This window comes from Cynara cardunculus (assembly GCF_001531365.2).
Source record: "Cynara cardunculus var. scolymus isolate 2C chromosome LG 3, CcrdV1, whole genome shotgun sequence".
NCBI lineage: Eukaryota > Viridiplantae > Streptophyta > Magnoliopsida > Asterales > Asteraceae > Cynara > Cynara cardunculus.
This window is the reverse complement of record NC_037530.1, coordinates 9,451,798-9,470,735: the sequence shown is the minus strand read 5'-3', so window position 1 is coordinate 9,470,735 and position 18,938 is coordinate 9,451,798. Positions and strand designations below refer to the sequence as shown.

General features: G+C 38.8%; 1 protein-coding gene across 2 annotated transcripts; it reads left to right on the top strand.

The window, feature by feature from the left end:
* LOC112509432 (nitrilase-like protein 2) lies at window positions 1–17,654 on the top strand. 2 transcript variants are annotated; one of them, XM_025114389.1, is made up of 9 exons: window positions 1–128; window positions 15,048–15,184; window positions 15,332–15,460; window positions 15,561–15,619; window positions 16,203–16,315; window positions 16,404–16,496; window positions 16,821–16,923; window positions 17,117–17,199; window positions 17,371–17,654. In XM_025114389.1, exons 1-9 carry the CDS (start codon window positions 36–38, stop codon window positions 17,410–17,412), a joined length of 852 nt encoding a protein of 283 aa, XP_024970157.1. In that variant the 5' UTR covers window positions 1–35; the 3' UTR covers window positions 17,413–17,654. The 2 variants fall into 2 exon arrangements, with proteins under 2 accessions (XP_024970157.1, XP_024970158.1); XM_025114390.1 differs by lacking the exon at window positions 17,371–17,654 and having other exon boundaries at window positions 17,035–17,118.
* Window positions 17,655–18,938: the final 1,284 nt, after the last annotated feature.

Below are 18,938 nucleotides of genomic sequence, written 5' to 3'. Positions count from 1 at the left end.
CCACCGTCCGTGCGATATCCGCCGACGCCTCAACGATGGCGGTCAACTCCGTCCGTATCGCCGCCGCTCAGATGACATCTATTAACGATCTTGCTACCAATTACGCCACATGCTCTCGTCTTGTCAAGGTGCGTCTTTTCTCTCATATTGTCAGGTGAAGCATTTACAAACATGTGTTCTTGATTATATGATTCATAATGATCATTAGAATTATCGTTTAAATTATCAATTACTTGTTTTTTGCAACTTCCAAAACCACTGCAATTGAACATTTTGATGTTATTGAACTAATAAAAGGTGGGTATTTGTTAGGGCTTGTTTATTTGAAGTCCATTGTAGTTTATGACTGATTGATGATGTTAATTTTTTTTTCCCGAATGTCCATAAAGTAGCAAAATGAACTCAAAAAGCCTTCCTTGGTACCGGGAAAATAAAGATGAAGGCATTAAACTTTATCATATAAAGTTATATTTCATTGTGAAATTTGAAAATTAAGGCATTTGGATTTTGAATGTAAAAAGTAGTCAGTTTGACCCTGTTAACCAATGTCGTTGGGAATAACAATAGCACACTCTGAATGCTCGAAGTTTCATTCCTGAAGCCTGTTTTCGAGATTTTGTTTGTGTTTTAGCAAAAGTAAGTCTTTGGTGCTGTGGCTATTGGTTGAAAGGACTGAATTAATGCAAATGATTTTTGAATAGGTGTTCTGATATGGAACTTGATTTGGACCCTACACTGGGTCACAACGTTATAGATCCAACTTTTGTTAGAAAACAGTCATGACAGCAGTTAGGATGATAGTGTTATGAATCATCATATCAACTTTACTTGTACCAGGCGAAAGAAAAAGAAATCTGTCCAGGAGGGGACCACAAGCAAAGGGGAAAGATTCTGCAGTTAGGAAATTGTTAGAAAAAGGGTAACTCGGGATTTTTTGCCAAAAGAAGTTGTTAAGGGTCCAAGGATAAATAGTGGTGAGTAAAAGAAAAGGGGCAAGCAGAATTCTTTTCCCAGTTGTTCTTGGAGAGAAAAGCCTCTCGAAAAGCCTACATTTGGTATTTAAGTCATTCAACTTCCTTTTCCCTCATATTGAATCATTGAGAATTGGTACAAGAGCTCGAAATACCAATCAAGTTTATTGACCTTTTAGCTCCTCTGAATAATCTTTTGTAGTTTTAGCTCCTCTGAATAATCTTTCCTAATGAGATAGCAGTGGGTCATTTCGTAAATGAAATACAGGCCAAGGATTTGTCTGCAAGGGTGGAAGAGAAGCTGAAGTCAGGCTAAACCGGAAATCTGAGGTATGTACTCATAATTACTCCTATGGACTGGGAAATCAAAACACCAAATTCAACCCCTACTTTCCTTAGTCAAACCAAGGGCGATAGACCTATCCCTTCCTGTCACCAATGATCCCGGTGACTTGAACTACTCCCACCATGTGAGACCTTCGGGGATAATCAAAGAGCCCTAGTTTGCCATTTGGGGAGGTTCGACACCTCTTGGACAAAGAGTATGGAGAAGGTTGCAATGGAAATCGAAGAACAAATCAAACAAGGCAAACAAAAAGGAACACAAATGCCATGTGGCTTAACCCGCGTCCAACCGGCCTAGCTCTCTGGTCGATTCCCTCTCGGGCGAGTAGCATGCGGTTAAACCCGCGGTCACCTAAGCTACTGTTTGGCTGCCCGCCTATCTCTATTCCGTGGCTATCATGCAGCCTCACCCGCACCCATTCTTGATTTCCAGCAGCTATTTACCCTCATTCTTATTTTTATCTTTTAGTTTCCTAGTTTACTTACAATTGTTTTAGCCTTTATCATTCATATTTATCCTTCTCCTAGAGTAAACTATAAAGAAGATTGTTTCGTTCATCATTAATTAGATTATTGATGATAAAAGTTCTCTTTTGAGAGTTCTATGAGTTTCTTGAGTTTTACTATTTGTAATCATCAAAATGTCAAGGTTTTAGATGCTTGTTGATCCTTCCGCAAACTTACTCTGCATCAGTTGGTATCAGAGCAGGATTCGCCTGTTCTTTTCACTAACAATGGCAGATCAGTATCCCGTTACCAAAGCATATTTCCCCGAGATGATTGCGGCTATTATCACATCTATAGACAATCTGACAACGATTGTCCATCAATACTTCACCCGAACTGACAACGGCCCTCGCCAGAGAAGGGAAAGACGTGAAGAACCAAGTAGGGTTCCGCTCGGCGGTAACCGTAACCGGATCAACCTGTCAAGGTCCGAATCTGAAGAGGAGGTGAGAGCTGAACTGATAAACCCGAGAAGGAACGACCACGACTACCGAATGAAGGCGGACATCCCCTTTTTCTATGGAACAATGGGAGTAGAAGAATTTATAGACTGGCAGATCTAAGTCGATCGATTCTTCGAAGTTATGGAAGTTCCTGAGCATAAGGAGATAAAGATGGTTGTTTTTCGCCTCAAAAGCACCGCCTCCGTTTGGTGGGGCAAACTCGTCCTTCAACGATAGCGACAACGAAAAGGACCAGTGCAATCATGGAGAAGAATGAAGCAACTCATATTAGAGCGTTTTCTACCGAAGATTATGAGCAGATCTTATACAAGATGTATCTGGAATGCAACTAAGATACTAGGTCTGTAATTGATTATACCACCAAGTTCCTACGCCTATTCGAACACAATGAAACCAGAGAGTCGGAAGGTCAAAGGGTTGCTCGTTATATCAACGATTTAAAGCTAGCTATCCAGGACAAAATCGGGCTCCCAACCGTGTGAATCGTCACTGAAGCTTCGAGCTTGGCACTAAAATTAGAACTAATGGAAAAGTTTGCATGCACCTCATCCTATTGCCGATATCAGGTAACAACCGAAACTCCAACTCCTAATAAATGAAAAGGAGTTACAGCTTCCCTAGACACCAACAACTTTTCCGAACCAACACCGGTGGTTCTAGTAGCGGACTACAAGAGAAGACGACTCCTCCAAAGACCCTAATTCGTACGCCAAACCAATGGGTCTCAAGTGTTACCGATGCGGACAACCAAGTCATAGATCCAACGAATGTACTAACTGGGGGACGGTCAGGTTAGTAGAAGGCGAAAAAAGCGGTGAGGATGACGACTATGATGGTGTGGAGTTTGCCCGAAGAGGATTTCCAAGAGAAAATCAATATCGTGCTCCAACGGGTACTCCTTTCATCCAAAGAAGACGGACAAAGGAAGAACCTATTGCGGTCTCATTGCTCAGTCTCTAAAAAGGTATGTAACCTCATTGTTGATATCGGAAGTTGTAAAAACCTTGTATCACGAAAGTTAGTCGATCAAAGAGGTGTTATGTCTATATGGGGTCCCCAAATCAATCACCTACGATCGAGACACTAAATTCGTGAGCCATTTTTGGATTACACTTTGGCGGATGTTCGGGACAACTCTCAAGAAAAGTAGCACCACTTACCCCCAAACCGACGGCCAAACGGAAGTGACTAACTGCACTTTGGAAAACATGCTCCGAAGCATATTTGGTGACAAGCCATAATAATAGGACATGGCCTTACCCCAAATTGAGTTTGCTTACAATAGTGCAGTTCACACCGCCACTCGTCACTCTCCTTTCTCTTTAGTCTACGCTTCATCTTCGAGACACGTGGTTGACTTGGTCAAGATACCTCAAGATCCCAAAGTTAGCATAGCAGCGGGGAACATGGCTAAAGAAGTTCTGCAACAAAAGAAGCTGCCAAAGCTCAACTCGAGGCAACCGACTTGAAGAATAAAGCAGCGACTGAAAAACACCGACGAAAGAAGGTTTTCCACGAGGGAGACGAAATAATGGTATTCCTTCGGAAGGAATGATCTCTTATTGGTACTTATTGGAAGCTTCAACCAAGGAAATACGACTGTTCAATTGCAAAAAAGATTAACAACAATGTTTACGTCGTTACCCTTCCCGATTCATGGCACATCTCAAACACCTTCAATGTCGCCGACATTTACGAGTACCATAAGGATGATGCGTTTTTATTTAAAGAGAACTCTGGGTCGAGTTCTTCTGAAGTGGAGGAGACTGATATAAAGAAGGTTGCAACGGAAATTGAAGAACAAATCGAACAAGGCAAACAGTAACGAACGCGATTGCTTTGTGGCTCAACCTGTGCGCAACCCGCCTAGCTTTCTCGAGTCCTGCTGGGGCTAGTAGCATGCGGCTAAACCCGCATAGGGGTTGCCTAAGCTACTGTTTGGCTTCCCACCTATCTCTGCGACCTCACCCGCACCTAGGCCAAGCCGATCTAAGATTTCCAACAACTATTTCTCTCATTCTTATTTTTATCTTTTAATTTTCTTGTTTAGTTACACTTGTTTTAGCCTTGATCTTTTATAGTTATCTTTCTCCTAGATTAAACTATAAATAAAGTTGTTTTCTTCATTATTAATCAGATTATTGATGATAAAAATTCTCTTCTGAGAATTCTGAGTTTCTTGAGTTTTACTATTCGTAATCTCAAACGTGAAAGGGTTTAGATGCTTGTCGATCCTTCCTCAAACCTACACTACGTCAAAGAGCTTCAACAAAAGTGAGAGAGAGGACTTTGTTTTTGGTGCGATGAAAAATGGAACGTGGGGCATCGATGTCACTGTAGGGACCGAGTGCATTGCTGTCTTGAGAAGAGGATGAGACATAAGAGAGTGATGAAAGAATCGTTGAAGTAAGCAAAGAAGGGACCGTAATCAGAATGAGTTTTAAGTTGGTATTATGGGTAACCAATCCAAAGACACCGTAACTACTATGGTACTTACTGGGCTTCAAGGTAGTGCTCATGGTCAACCCCAACAACCAACTATTTCATTTTGTTGGCTGTGTTCACAAAATGGGAATTCCAAAGACTCAAGTGGATTTGGGGTTTCATCAGGTTATGGAGAGGCTATGCATGGTTACTTGGTTAGGGTGCATTTTTGTACTTCCTAGGAATTGAGGTAATTGAAAATTTCTTTCCTCTTTACTTAAGTAAATTTTGACCTCAATTTGGTCATCCGGTGGTTAGAAAAATTGGGTGCAGTGACTGTAAATTGGTGGACGTAAGTGATGAATTCCTTGTGAATGGTAACCGTTACTCTTCGAGAGGATCTCTCTTTGGATCGGTCTGGGGTGACCCTAAAAAATATACTTCGCTTAATTGTTAATTAAGGAGAGGGGTATCTGATCGGGTTCAACCAAGTAGAACGACAACCATGACAAGGTACTTTTCTAGTTGCCCCTTCATACCTACAAAACCTCATCCATTCTTACCAACGGGTATTTCAAATTGCCAAAAGGGTTACCCCCACGTAGGGCTCAGGAGCATGTGAATAACCTAAAAGAAGAAGGGTTGAACCGGTTAGAGTATGACCCTTTCAGTATCCTCATGCCCTGAAAGTGGGTATTTGGAAGACGTGTCCATGACATGATGCAAGTTCCGCTTTTCTTGTTCAGTCCTTTTGGTCAAAAAGAAGGATGGATCATGGAGATGTTGTTTGTATTACAAAGTCACCATCCCCAACAAGTTTCCGATTCTAGTGACTGAATGCTCAACGAGTTTCTAGAAACCAAACAGAGTTGAGCCTAAAAGGCTTTTCATATATTTTCCTGTTTATTATAAAACACAAAGCAAGACTATTTATACAAAAGAAGGAGAATCCTTTCAACTAAAGAAAGGATAAGGATAATTCTTTCTAATGAAGAAAGGATAGAGAAAATCTCTAAAAACAAAAAGCTGGAAATTAGGGATAACACCTTTAATTGACAGGATCCCCGAGATCTTTGATGCAATTATTGACAGCTCTAGAAAATCTTCACTCCCCCACAAGTTGGGTATGGAGGTCGATCATATCCAACTTGTTTATCATTTTTTCGAACTTGCCCCTGGGTAAAGCTTTAGTAAGGACATCTGCTACTTGAAGTTCAGATGGCACGAAGGAGATCTCAAGTGCTCTTGTTTCTATCTTCTCTCTGATAAAGTGTTGATCTATCTTCACATGTTTCGTTCTATCGTGATGCACCGGGTTTTTTGCAATTTCTATGGCTGCCTTGTCACATAGGAGCTTTATTGGTTTATGTTGAGAAGCCTTAGTTCCTTGAACATCCTTTTAATTCAAATTCCTTTGCAAATCCCATGGCACATGGCCCTGAATTCAGCCTCAGCGCTGCTCCTGGAAACCACTTGCTGTTACCAAGTTTCCCCAAACAAAGGTACAATACCTGTTGTGGATCTTCTATCGGTTCTTGAACCTCCCCAGTCAGCATCAGTGAAGATTTGAAGGTCTCTCCTATTTGTTTTTTTTTCCAAGAAGAGTCCCTATCCTGGATTTTTTTTTGAGATAGTGGAGGATCTGGAACACTGCATCCATGTTTTGCTTAGTTGGAGTCTTCATGAACCTGTTGACCATTTCGACTACATATCCAATATCCGGTCTTGTATGGGCAAGATATATTAATTTTCCAACCAACCGTTGATATCTCCCTTTATCCACAAGCTTTGCATCTTTTTTTGGTTGAGGTGACCTGCTGGCAGGTTCATTGCAATACTTGTTGACTTGCATCCCTAAAGTCCGGTTTCAGAGAGAAGATCAAGAATATATTTTCTCTGTGATACAACAATTCCTTTATTTGATCTGGCGATCTCCATTCCTAGGAAGTATTTTAACTGTCCAAAATCTTTGACTTCGAACTCTCTTCCAAGAACTTTTTAGATGGGCGATCTCTTGAAAAAGATCTCCGGTAATGATGATGTCGTCCACATACATGATCATCACAACAATTCGACTGTCCGAGGAATGTTTGGTAAACATTGTGTGGTCAGTTTGCCTTTGAATGAAGCCATGTCTCTTTAGTACCTGAGTGAGCCTGTCAAACCAAGCACGTGGGGATTGCTTTAGACCATATAATGATTTTAACAATATGCAACACCTATCCTTGATCTTCGCCAGATTCCAGTCCTGGGGGCACATCCATATAGACTTCTTCCTTTAGTTTTCCATTTAAGAAAGCATTCTTGATGTCCAACTGGTGTAGGGGCCAGTCTAGGTTAGCGGCTATAGACAATAGCACACGTATGGAGTTAAGTTCGGCGACCGGTGCAAAGGTCTCGGAGTAGTCAATTCCGTATGATTGAGTGAAACCCTTGGCCACCAACCTGGCCTAATATCTGCTAATGCTTCCATCAACATTGTATTTTATGGAGAAAACCCATTTACACCCAACTGTCTTCTTTCCTTTTGGTAGTTTCTTATATTCTCATTTGCGATTGGTTTTTAGGGCTTTGACCTCCTCATTTACTGCTTCATTCTATTCCTTCTGATAAATAGCTTCTTGTATGTTCCTGGGAATTTTTATCTCATCCAAGTTGGTAGTGGAAGTTCTATACTTGGGTGATAATTTCTCATATGACACGAAGTTGCCTATCGGGTGCATTGTATAACTCCGTTTCCCTTTTCTGATAGCTATTGGAATTTCCAGGTCATCAGAATTTTTAGTATTATACGAGAAGGAAGGATTACTGCCTGTATGATCATTTGCCTGTTATGACCCTCGATAAGTAATTTGACAGTGCAGCGGCTCAACAGTAGGTTTCTGTGACGTTGTATACACAATGTAATCTTTTGGAATTGTGTTATCAGTATCAATAGGCTGACTTTTTTCTGCCAAGGGCAAGTTTGAGACTAGTGAGGACCGACTTGAGACAGATGAGGGCTGATTTGTGGTGTCTTAGTATGCCAGGAACCGGTATTCTTGCACACTCTCCCTCAGAATATCGATTTTGGCATAGAATGGTTGTTCTTCGAAGAAGGTAACATCCCTGGTGTTGTATACTTTGTGGATGGAGAGTAGCACTCGTACCCTTCTTGGTTAGGAGAATACCCAAGAATATACATTTAAACCCTCGCGGATCAAGTATGCTTTGGTTTGGTTGTGTATTGTGGACAAAAGGCTATACACCCAAACACTTTTAGAGGAATATGGGACATGAGTTTGAGATGAGGATAGGGGGATAAGAATGTTTGGTGTGGTGTTTGGAAAGTGAGGATTCGAGAGGGCATGCGATTGATAAAATATGCGGACATCATAATCTATGCTGTTAAAATCGCTATATATCGGCGATATATCGGATATCAGTCTCTGAAAAAAATATCGGTGGTGAAATATCGGTTAAAATATCGGTTCCGACAATATTGCCGATATTTACCAATATTTTGATGGAAAAATCGGTCGGATATACCGATTTTCTATAAGGCAAATGTTTGGGCTTTTTCTGTTACATGTTGGACTTAGTTTTTTGGGCCTCTTTATTTGGTCAACGGTCAACACGTATATTAGGTCTCACACTTCTTCTCTTTTCGGTTCTTCACATTTCACGCTTCTTCTTTTCTTGGTTCTTTCACAGTTCACACTTATTTTTGAACACTTTTCCTATTTTGTTTTGTGGGACTTGTTTATGTGATGTTTTAATTTTGTAACTATCTTTCTAAACTCTAATAATGCATATGATATGTTTATGGATGCATACATATATAATATATACATATATACATATATAATATATACATATATATAATATACATATATATATATAATATACATATATATATATAATTCTAAGAAATATTATATTAACCACTATTTTGGACCGATATATCACATATCATCGATATAATAGAAATATCGAATATCGGTCCTGACCTGATATTTTGTATTTTGACCGTGGTAACAACATAGATCACAAATTAGGTGTGAATCATTTTGTGGAACTTTTGGAATAGTCCCAACTTCGGATTTTTCCTTCATTAAAAATAACCAAGTTACGCGGGTGTCGTCATCGATAAATGTGATGAACCACCGTGACCCGGTTATATTTTTTATTCGAGAAGGTCCCCAAACATCACTGTGAATAAGGTGAAATGGATGAAAGGCTTTATAAGGAACTAGCGGGTAGGAATGTCAAACATGTTTCGAGATTTGACATGTTTCGCATTTAAGAGAACTAGAATCGTTTATTAATTCAGGGAATAATTTCTTTAAGTACAAAAAATTGGGATGACCTAGTCTACGCATAACATCACTTTTTTACGCTAGAAACTGTAAACAAGGCTGGCTTGATTTTGGAGGGGTTTGCGAACACATTGGTATTAAGGAGATACAGACTTGCCTGAACTTTAGCACTACAAATCTTCTTCTTCGAGTTTAAAACCTGAAATTCACATATATGAGGGAGAAAATTAGCACGACAATTCAAGTCTTAGGTGAGTTCTCTAACAAATAGAAGGTTGTAATCCAGATTTGGAACATAAAGCACAAATTTTAACACGATTTTTTTTGATATAACAATTGTACCAATACCCATGACTTGTCAATTGGACCCATCTGCCACTCGTACGGTGGCACCACTTGATTCTGGCTGAAAAGTGGAGAAGATGTTTTGGTTACCAGTCATATAATCTGATGCTCCAGAATCCACAATCCATGGTTTGTTTTGCTCCATATGAGTGGTCAACGCATTCCTTTGTGCCATGTTTGCATCTTTGTTCGATCAAAGGATTGAGTTCCCCGTGGCTTGTCATGGAGAATTTTTTGGAGGGCTGCTACCTATTCGTTGCTAAATGGTTCATGACTTTGAGAAGTTGCCATATTTGTACGGCCATTGTTTTTCGAGAGGTTTGATTTCCGATCCCTTGGTTTCCCATGAATTTTCCAACATACTTCTTTTGTGTGACCTGTCCGTTTGCAGTGGTCACACCATGGCCGTCCTGACCTTTTCTGGAAATTACCTTGTTGAAATTCCCCACTAGGTGATGGGTATTGAGCAACTAGCGGGGTAGGTAGTAGTGCTTCCAAGCATTACCTTTCTTCTGCCTTCCAGTTCCACACGTTGAACCTTAGAGAACCCTTCACGAATGTTGGGCAATGGCTTAGTGCTGAGTGTTCTTCCTCAAACTTCATCTAGTTCTCGATTTAGACCGAGAAGGAACCTGCAGATCGTGTCAGTTTTGAGGATCTGCCTATATCGCTTTGCATCAGTGGGACAACTCCACATATTTTCATCGAGAGTATCAAGTTGTTGCCATAAACGAGTTAGGGCTGTGTAATAACTCGTAACTATGGAGTCTCCTTGCCGGAGATCATGGAGTAACCCCTTGATTTCAAAGATAACAGAGGCATTATCTTTATTAGAAAAGGTGTCCCTTGCTGCTTCCCAGATTTCAGCGGCGGTTTTGTAGTAGATGAATTGCTCTCCAATTTCAGCCGTCATAGAGCTGAGAAGCCATGACATTACAAGGTTGTTCTCGGTTTTCCATTGTTTGTAAGTGGGGTCTCCTTCAGGTGACACGCTTTTCCCCGAGAGAGTCTTCTTTTCCCTTGCCGCCAATGAAGATCTGGATGGAATGTGTCCACAAGTTGAAATTTTGGCCGTTTAGCTTGTGACAACCATTTGTTGAACTTGTGGAGGAGGGTTGTTGGATTTGTTTTGGTCGGTGGTGGAGTTGGTGGACTCGCTAACCAGAGCAATTTGGTCTGGTTGGTATGTACCGAAATTAAAGGAAAGGTTTTCCAAGAAGGTGATGATCAGAAACCACGTTCTGATACCATCTAGAAACCAAACAGAGTTGATCCCCAAAGGCTTTTCATATATTTTCCTGTTTATTATAAAACACAAAGCATGACTATTTATACAAAAGAAGGAGAATCCTTTCAACTAAATAAAGGATAAGGAGAATCATTTCAACTAAAGAAAGGATAGAGAAAATCTCTAAACACAGAAAGCTGGAAATGAGGGATAACACCCTTAGTTGACAGGATCCTCGAGATCTTTGATGCAATTATCGACAGCTCCAGAAAATCTTCAGAATTGCATGGGGCGGTTGTATTTCTTAAGCTTGATATCAAATCGGGATACCATCAAATTCGAGTTAAAGATAAGGATGTTGCAAAGACAACATTTTGAACCCACAAGGGCCACTACGAATTCGTAGTCGTGTTGTTTGACCTACCAACTTCCCGACCACTGCTTATCCCTACCACAACTTAATCTGTGATGAACGACGTATCCCAACCTCATATTCACAACAACCTCATATTCACAAATTTGTGCCTGTTTTTTTATTTTATGATATCATATTATACAATAGAAACGAACAAAAGCACCAAGCAAAACACTTGGCAATGGTGCTAGAGCTAGTGGTCTGATATCAATTTAATGCCAACCCGAGCAAATGTGATATAGGGAAAGCAGAAGTTGCCTACCCTGGCCATGTCATCTAAACTACGAGAGTGATGATTGATTCAGATAAGATCAAAGCTATGGTTGATGGGCCAATTTCGAAAAATTTAAGGGACTTACACAGTTTTTAAGGCTTGGCCGGATATTACAGGAACTTCATCACCAGGTATTGCTAAGGTGGCTTCTCGAATTAATTGACCAACTAAAAAAGTGTGTTTTAGGTGGTTTGAACTCGCCATTGAGGCCTTCAAGCAAGTCATTCCAGTAACTCAAAATTGCCATGACCAGATCCCCCATTTTAGCGATACGGGATTTTACACATCCATTAATAGTGGAGACTGATGCATCTGGAGCACCTCTGTTTTGCTCCAAAATGGCCACCTTATTGCCTTTTAGTTTAAAGCCCATTTACAACGTTGGCCATAGTTTTTGAGGTGCAAAAATGGCGGCATTATCTACTGGGACACCACCTTGTTATTCACACAGACCAACAAAGTCTCAAGTACTTAACGAGCAACAAGAAGTAGGAACGGATTACCAAAAATAGTAAAGCGAACTCTTAGGGTTTGATTTTGAGATTCATTACAAGCTTGGTTGCTAATCGAGTGGTGGATGCCTTGTCTAGGGAGTTTTCATCGGAAAGGGAGTTGAGAGCAATCTTCTTGGACTATGCAGAAGACCGAACTGGAGCAGGGAATCAACACCGACTCTTTTATTCCGTGGGCAAAGATGACGTGGAAATGGAAGGGAGGGATCATGCGGTGATAGGGAATTTATGCAACACGTTAAATTCATTGCAACTGGTGCCAATCAAGTTAGATGTAACAAGTATGAGTATCGATCCAAGGAACTATTAGATTAATTACCACAAAGGTCACCCCAAGTTCTAAACGGATGGATGGTAAAATGATGTGATTGTAATTATAACCCTAAATATCACTGCTAATGGAAGCAAGCAATTGCAATCAACTACGAATTAAAGCACCTCGAAGATTTACTTATAAGGAATAGAGTTATGGGTTAGATCTCATTTGGATTTCATCATATATACAAATTATCACAAATCTATTAGCCAAAACCTAAGGATGAAAATGATAAATCCTTAAATACTCACTACTCTCTCAAGCGATGGCAAGAGTGTATAATGAAATATTTGTTAAAATATCTCAACTAACAAACACAAACATTCAACTCGTCAAGCATAAGATTTGCATAACACATGACTCGGGTGTACGTGGTATATCTCTATCCAATGTCTCACTGTTGGTTCAAGTACCTATTATCTAGTTATACAACCAACTTCTCAAGAGGAAATACACCCAAAACATCAAAGCAAGATGATTAATCATGCAAAGCATTAAGAACAAGATATAAGAACTCAACCAGCAATATTTTATGTTAAGAAATGGTAAAAATCATATATTCATTGATATCAATACAAAATTCATCATTCCCCCCACGTCGAAGTGTTTTAGCTCATGATAATAGTATATGACACCAAATGATAATAGTAGAGAACATCAAATAAACAAGGAAAACACTAACCTGGTATGGTTTTTCAACAAATACAAGAAAAGGAATTCTCCATCAATTAATAACGTCCGACCACCAACTTGAAGCTTCAATAAGTGCTCCACCTCTTCAATAAATGCTCACACCACCTCCGGTGCTTCAAAATCCTTGAGAATATAATGGAAAATGCTTCGCCTCCAAAATTCCAAGATAACCCTAAATCAGTGTCTTAGCTTCTTGTTATACAAGATGACATATGCAATCCAAGATCGTGTAACACACCTTGCTTGCTTCTTTTCTTCACTTGGATGCGAATGAGACAACAAAAGGGTAGACCATGTAGACTTCAGAACATTCTTCGCTCGATTCGCAATCCATGTAGGTGATCTCGACACAAGCACACATTGCATAATACCCATTAGATAGGCTCTGGCCACATCCGATATACATTTCGCGAGCCACATACACGATCTTGCCATTTGCTAGGATCGCGCGACACACATAGGCTCAGATTCTGATTTTCTTGACTGATTCACTTGGTTCACACCTTCAATTGGAGATCAATATGGTGTATAAATAGATGTTTTCCTTCTATTTGTCATTTTGTATGCCTACACCACTTTCAACAAAATTTCACTTCCGAAATACTAATATTTTCTTGGGAACAAGCTGTAAACTTATGATTCGGAGGGTAAAACCGGCAAATAACGAAGTTATCAACAACTCCAGACCTAGATTTTGCTTGTCCTCAAACAAAAGTTAGTGAAAAGAAAGATGGGGACAATAAAAATCAAGCAAGCAACAAAAAAATGATGGTTACACAAGGAGAATACATGAACGAACAATCTACAACCAAACTGAAAGGTACACCTTAATAAAACTAAAATATACTAACTAGCAACTTAGTGGAAGGTGCATCGCGAATCTGGCCAGGAGGGGACCACAAGCAAAGGGATATGATTCACCGGTTAGGAAATTGTTGGAAAAAAGGGTAACTTAGGAATAAGTTGTTACGGACCTGAGTATAAATAGTGTTGGGTAAGAGGAGACATTCAACTTCCTTCTCCCTCTGTTTGATTCATTGCAGATAGGTTTCCTATTTATTCATTTTTTGTCCAAACTTTTCTTAGAAATGGTGCCATTCATCTCTTACAATAATGCATGAGTAACCAAAGGGTATTCGGCCCAGCTGTATCCGACAACCCAACTTTGTTAGAGGTCAAGGTTCCAACCACACCAAAGGTGAGGTATGTATGTGAGTTTCATTTGCCTTGTATACATTTTATGTACTTAAAAAATGCACGAGTATAACAGAATCCATGCAACAATCTTGGAAATAGGAAAATTGTTGAATGACGTCAACGGTATGTCTTTGATTTTTCATTTTCTGTAATTATTATCATGTACATAATACTATGTTTGTGACTAAATCCCTATACTACAGTGGTCAAATTATAAAATAGCAGTCAAGACTGAGATTTGAAATAACGGTTATTGCCGTGGTATAGCGGTCAAAAAATAGCGGTTCATATAATAATTATTAGAATTATATATAATATATATGTATGCATACATAACTTAACATACTATATGCATTAATTCAAAATATAGTTTCAACATCAAAACATCAAAACATCAACTTAAGACTTGTGGTTGTGAAGTGGCTGTGAAGAAGAAGACGGAGGAGGCTCTCGACTGTCGAGGAGGAAAAATGATATAATGAATAATTTGATTTAGAGATCTCCATTATTTTAACTAATATTAACTATCTGTTTTTTATGATTTATTTAAGTAAACAAAATTAATGGCTGGGGCCTGGGAGTATCGAGGTCGAGTGAGGACTGAGGAGGACGATGATGTTGAAAGAAAATTGAAAACCTAATAAAGTCTAATCTAATTCTTTGATCTTTAAAGAATGGTATTTGTTGGATTACATGATTTAAAGTTTTAAACTATTAGAATAGCACAAGTTAAAATAAAAACAGGACCAAAATGTAAGCATCAGATAAAAGAAGGCCCAACTGCAAATAGCGGTGATCGCTATTTTATGTTAAATATCGGTGAAATAGCGGCAAATTGCACCGCTCTTCTCGGAACCGCAATTTACCACCAATATTTTACCACCGCATTTTTATGTGGGACCAATAACTGCTATTGCACCGTTTTCAACAACATAGCTAAATCCTAACGAAAAGTAGTCTGGTTGACCAAAACTTGAAGTGCACCGTTTTTTTTGGGTGGAGTATGACATGCAGGTCTTCTCAACTTCTACTTCTTTGGTTATAAATGTTGTTTGTAGGAAGCAGCCTCAGCTGGGGCAAAACTTCTTTGCTTTCCTGAAAACTTCTCATTTGTTGGTGCAAAGGACGGGGATAGCCTTAAAATCGCCGAACCTCTAGATGGACCAATTATGAAAGGGTATTGTGCTCTTGCAAGGTAAGCTTTGGAGAGAGGGACCAATTTGATTTGATTATTATCCGGCACTCATAAGTTGTAGTGCTTTGATCCTGACAACATTTAGCGTCTTTGAGATCCCATGCACAAATGTTTAGAAGATTAGGTTTCTATTTTGACAAAATACAGGGAGTCAAACATGTGGCTGTCGCTTGGAGGATTCCAAGAAAGAGGGTCCGATGATGCACACTTATGTAATACTCATGTTTTGATTGATGATGCTGGAAATATTAGAAGCACCTACCGGAAGATGCATATGTGAGTTTGTTTGACATTTGCAAGTGATATGTTTTGTTTAGGGGAGTAAATGGTTAGCATTCACTGCACAAAATTAGGGATTTTCTTTTGATTTTTGTAGGTTTGATGTGAATGTTCCTGGAGGTGCAGTCTTTAAGGAGAGCAGTTTTACAGACGCAGGCATGCAACTTGTTACTTTTACTTGATACCCTTTTATATGACGAATAAATAAGTTCCACATGACTTTTTCTTAGATAACCTTTACATGTTCACGCCGTGCTATATAGTTTTCCTTCCAATGAAAATTGCAGTGTTAATGGGTACCCTTTCCGTTTTGCCTTTATTTATCATTTCTTAATAATTACTCTCTATGTCCCATGATGAATGCAATGCAAGACTTGGCACATAGTTGATAAAAGATGTTTAATTGTTAGTTGGAATATCTGAATTCATGTGAATAATGACTAAATAGAGAAATCTTGTTAACCAAAATCAACGCTATTGCTATTCATGTAATGATAATTTAGCACAAATTGGGAACTTTGAGGTGAAACTTGACCAAAAGAAACAAGGAAGTTGTACTCATCTTTAGATTTATCAAAAAGAAAAGGAAATTTTGCATTTACTTTAGGACCGAGGGAGTATATTTTGAACATACCGCAATTCTTTTGGATAGGATTTTACTAAAAAGCTGTTGTTTCTGACCTTATAGAAATGTAAATGTGCTACTCGTCATGTTTAATTCAAACTAAAAGTTTTGCAGGGAAGGAGATAGTTGCCATGGATAGTCCCTTTGGACGTTTGGGTCTGACCGTATGCTATGATTTGAGGTTCCCTGAGCTTTATCAACAGCTACGGTTCCACCATGGTGCAGAGGTTCAAGCAATTTCTCAATCTGTACAATAGCTTTTAGTGTTTACATTTTAACCAACGATTATTTACATACTTCTAATCCAAAATGCAGGTTTTGTTAGTTCCTGCTGCATTCACAAAAGTAACTGGTGAGGCACACTGGGAGATCCTTCTTCGTGCTCGTGCCATAGAGACTCAATGTTACGTATGCAGCATTACTGTCATCTCCTATCAATTGCGTATTTTATTGTTTTCCTTTGCAGTACTTAGATGACTAAATCTTCTTTTTTTCTTTTTCTGAAGTATATAATATTTATACATGGAAAATACTCGCTCACACTCCTCACCTTTGGTGGGGTTTGAACCACTAACCTCTTAGGAGTCTGGGCTGTGCCAGTAATCCCGGTATCGCTGGGCCAATGACTACCCTTTTAGTTAGATGACTAAATCTTTTCATCCGTTTCGTTTGTTTGGATTTATGCTGTCAAACAGAAGTGGGAAAGTAGCTAAAATTTTGATGTCAAATCAGGTTATAGCTGCTGCACAAGCAGGAAAACATAGTGAGAAGAGAGAGAGTTTTGGTGATACATTAATAATTGATCCTTGGGGGACCGTGATTGGTCGTCTACCAGGTAAGAACTCTTCATCGTCATTCTAAGTATCTGAATATCGTTAAGAATGGTTTAAATGTAAAAAGGTAGCCGGTTTGAATTTTCAAAATGTGAATTCTAACTATGGAACAGAGAAGTAGGATTCCATTTGTTCTTCTCTCGAGCTGCAACTTCATGAACACCGAATTCACATATTCAAACTACGCGTTTTCAGATAGGGTATCAACAGGAATTGCTGTTGCAGATATTGACTTTTCAATGATCGAATCAGTGAGAACGAAGATGCCAATTTCCCAGGTAAAATCCATGTTTTTGGTGCCCCTTGACCCCGTTTTTTCAGTCATTGACACACACACACACACACATTGAGATATGATCAATGCTTGATGCTAAGGATTCAAACCAAATGTCTTCTTTTGAGTTCCATTCATGGTGACGGTTTTGAGTTTGGTTCTTTTTTCTTTTCAGCATCGGAAGCCCATCGAGTTCTGGAAACAAGCTTCTGTGTGAATGATGGCGAAACATCATGTCCCGGCGCCAAATTCAATTGCCTTTTCGGTATCATTATTCTGTTCCATCATTTCTACAAACACTAGAAGTTTTCTTCGAGTTCATTAAGAACCAATGCTTTTTAACTTCTTTCTAGTGGGCTTCGCTTTTACGCTATCCTTGCAAGCTCTATGTTATCGCATAGTACTCGAGGAGTTGGCGCAAATGTGTTGAATAGTCTTTAATATCGGGAATGTTTGTTCCTTCGTGTTGTACAGGTGCCATCTAACGATCCCGGGTTCAAAATAGCTCAAAACGAGTGTGAATTTTGCACCTCCTTACCCCCTTTATAGCCCAACTATCAATCCGTATTCACTTGTGAATCTAATTAAACAAAATGATCTAAGCATTTCACTAAAATCACCAAGATTGTGTGAATTAAATTACAAAAAACTATTATTTATGTTTCATATTCCCCAATTTTTTGATAATATAAATTTTTTTAAAATAGAAGGGGTTGTTTATCAAACATTTACCCGGTAAGTGTTTACTGGTAAAATTAAACTATCATTTACTTACTCGGTAAGGTTTTAGTCCACCAAAACGGTATTGTATGCAACAATTTATCCGGTAAGCGCTTACCGTGGTAAGAGTCATCGCTCTCATTTAACGGGTAAGATTTTTGGTCCTTGTCCTGCTCTTACCGGGTAAGATTCTTGGTACTCACCGTATTCATTCGGTAAGATAATATGACTTGATAAGCGCTTACCCAGGTAAGTGTTTGGTAAACGACCCCTAAAAGTCAAAATAAATTTTTATATTTTAAGTGGTTAAGTCCTTAAATTTTTTTGAAAAAATATATTTTTAAACTTTTTAAAATCGAATAAATAAATCATTAAATTTACTAAAACTAAAAAGAACCTGAGAAATTTAGGAATGGCAACGGGCTGGGTATTGGTATCTCCGTCTCCGAAACCGATAGCTAAAATCGTCCTCGTAACCGCCCCGATCCCCGTTGGGGATCTTATCGGGGATCCCCATCGGGTCCCCGCAGTTTCCCTTATCCCTGTTGGGGAACCTATTAAGGGTAAAAATTCTCAAAATCACCATTGGTTTTAACCGAACATGATCCCGAAATCGAAACCTGAACCCAATCTGGAAAAAAATTACAATATGCTAATTTTCACAATTAAAAATTACAATTTTTTTAAAGATGTAAGTTTAAATGTCTCAAATATAATCGAACCATTACAAACAATGTATTAGATTACAATATAAAACTAAACATAAATTCAAACATCATATAACTGAAATCACGATTTCAAACAAATAAACTAGACTTTTTCGTGAACTTTATTTGGATTACTAAGGTAAAGTGGATAAAAGTCTTTTAAATTTTAATGTTATTATTTTCTTTTAATGATATTATATATATATATATATATATATATATATATATATATATATATACTAGTTGTGTACCCGTGCAATGCGGCGGGAGCCATGAATTTTAACGATTTTGAAGTTCCACTGGTTTTATAAGATAA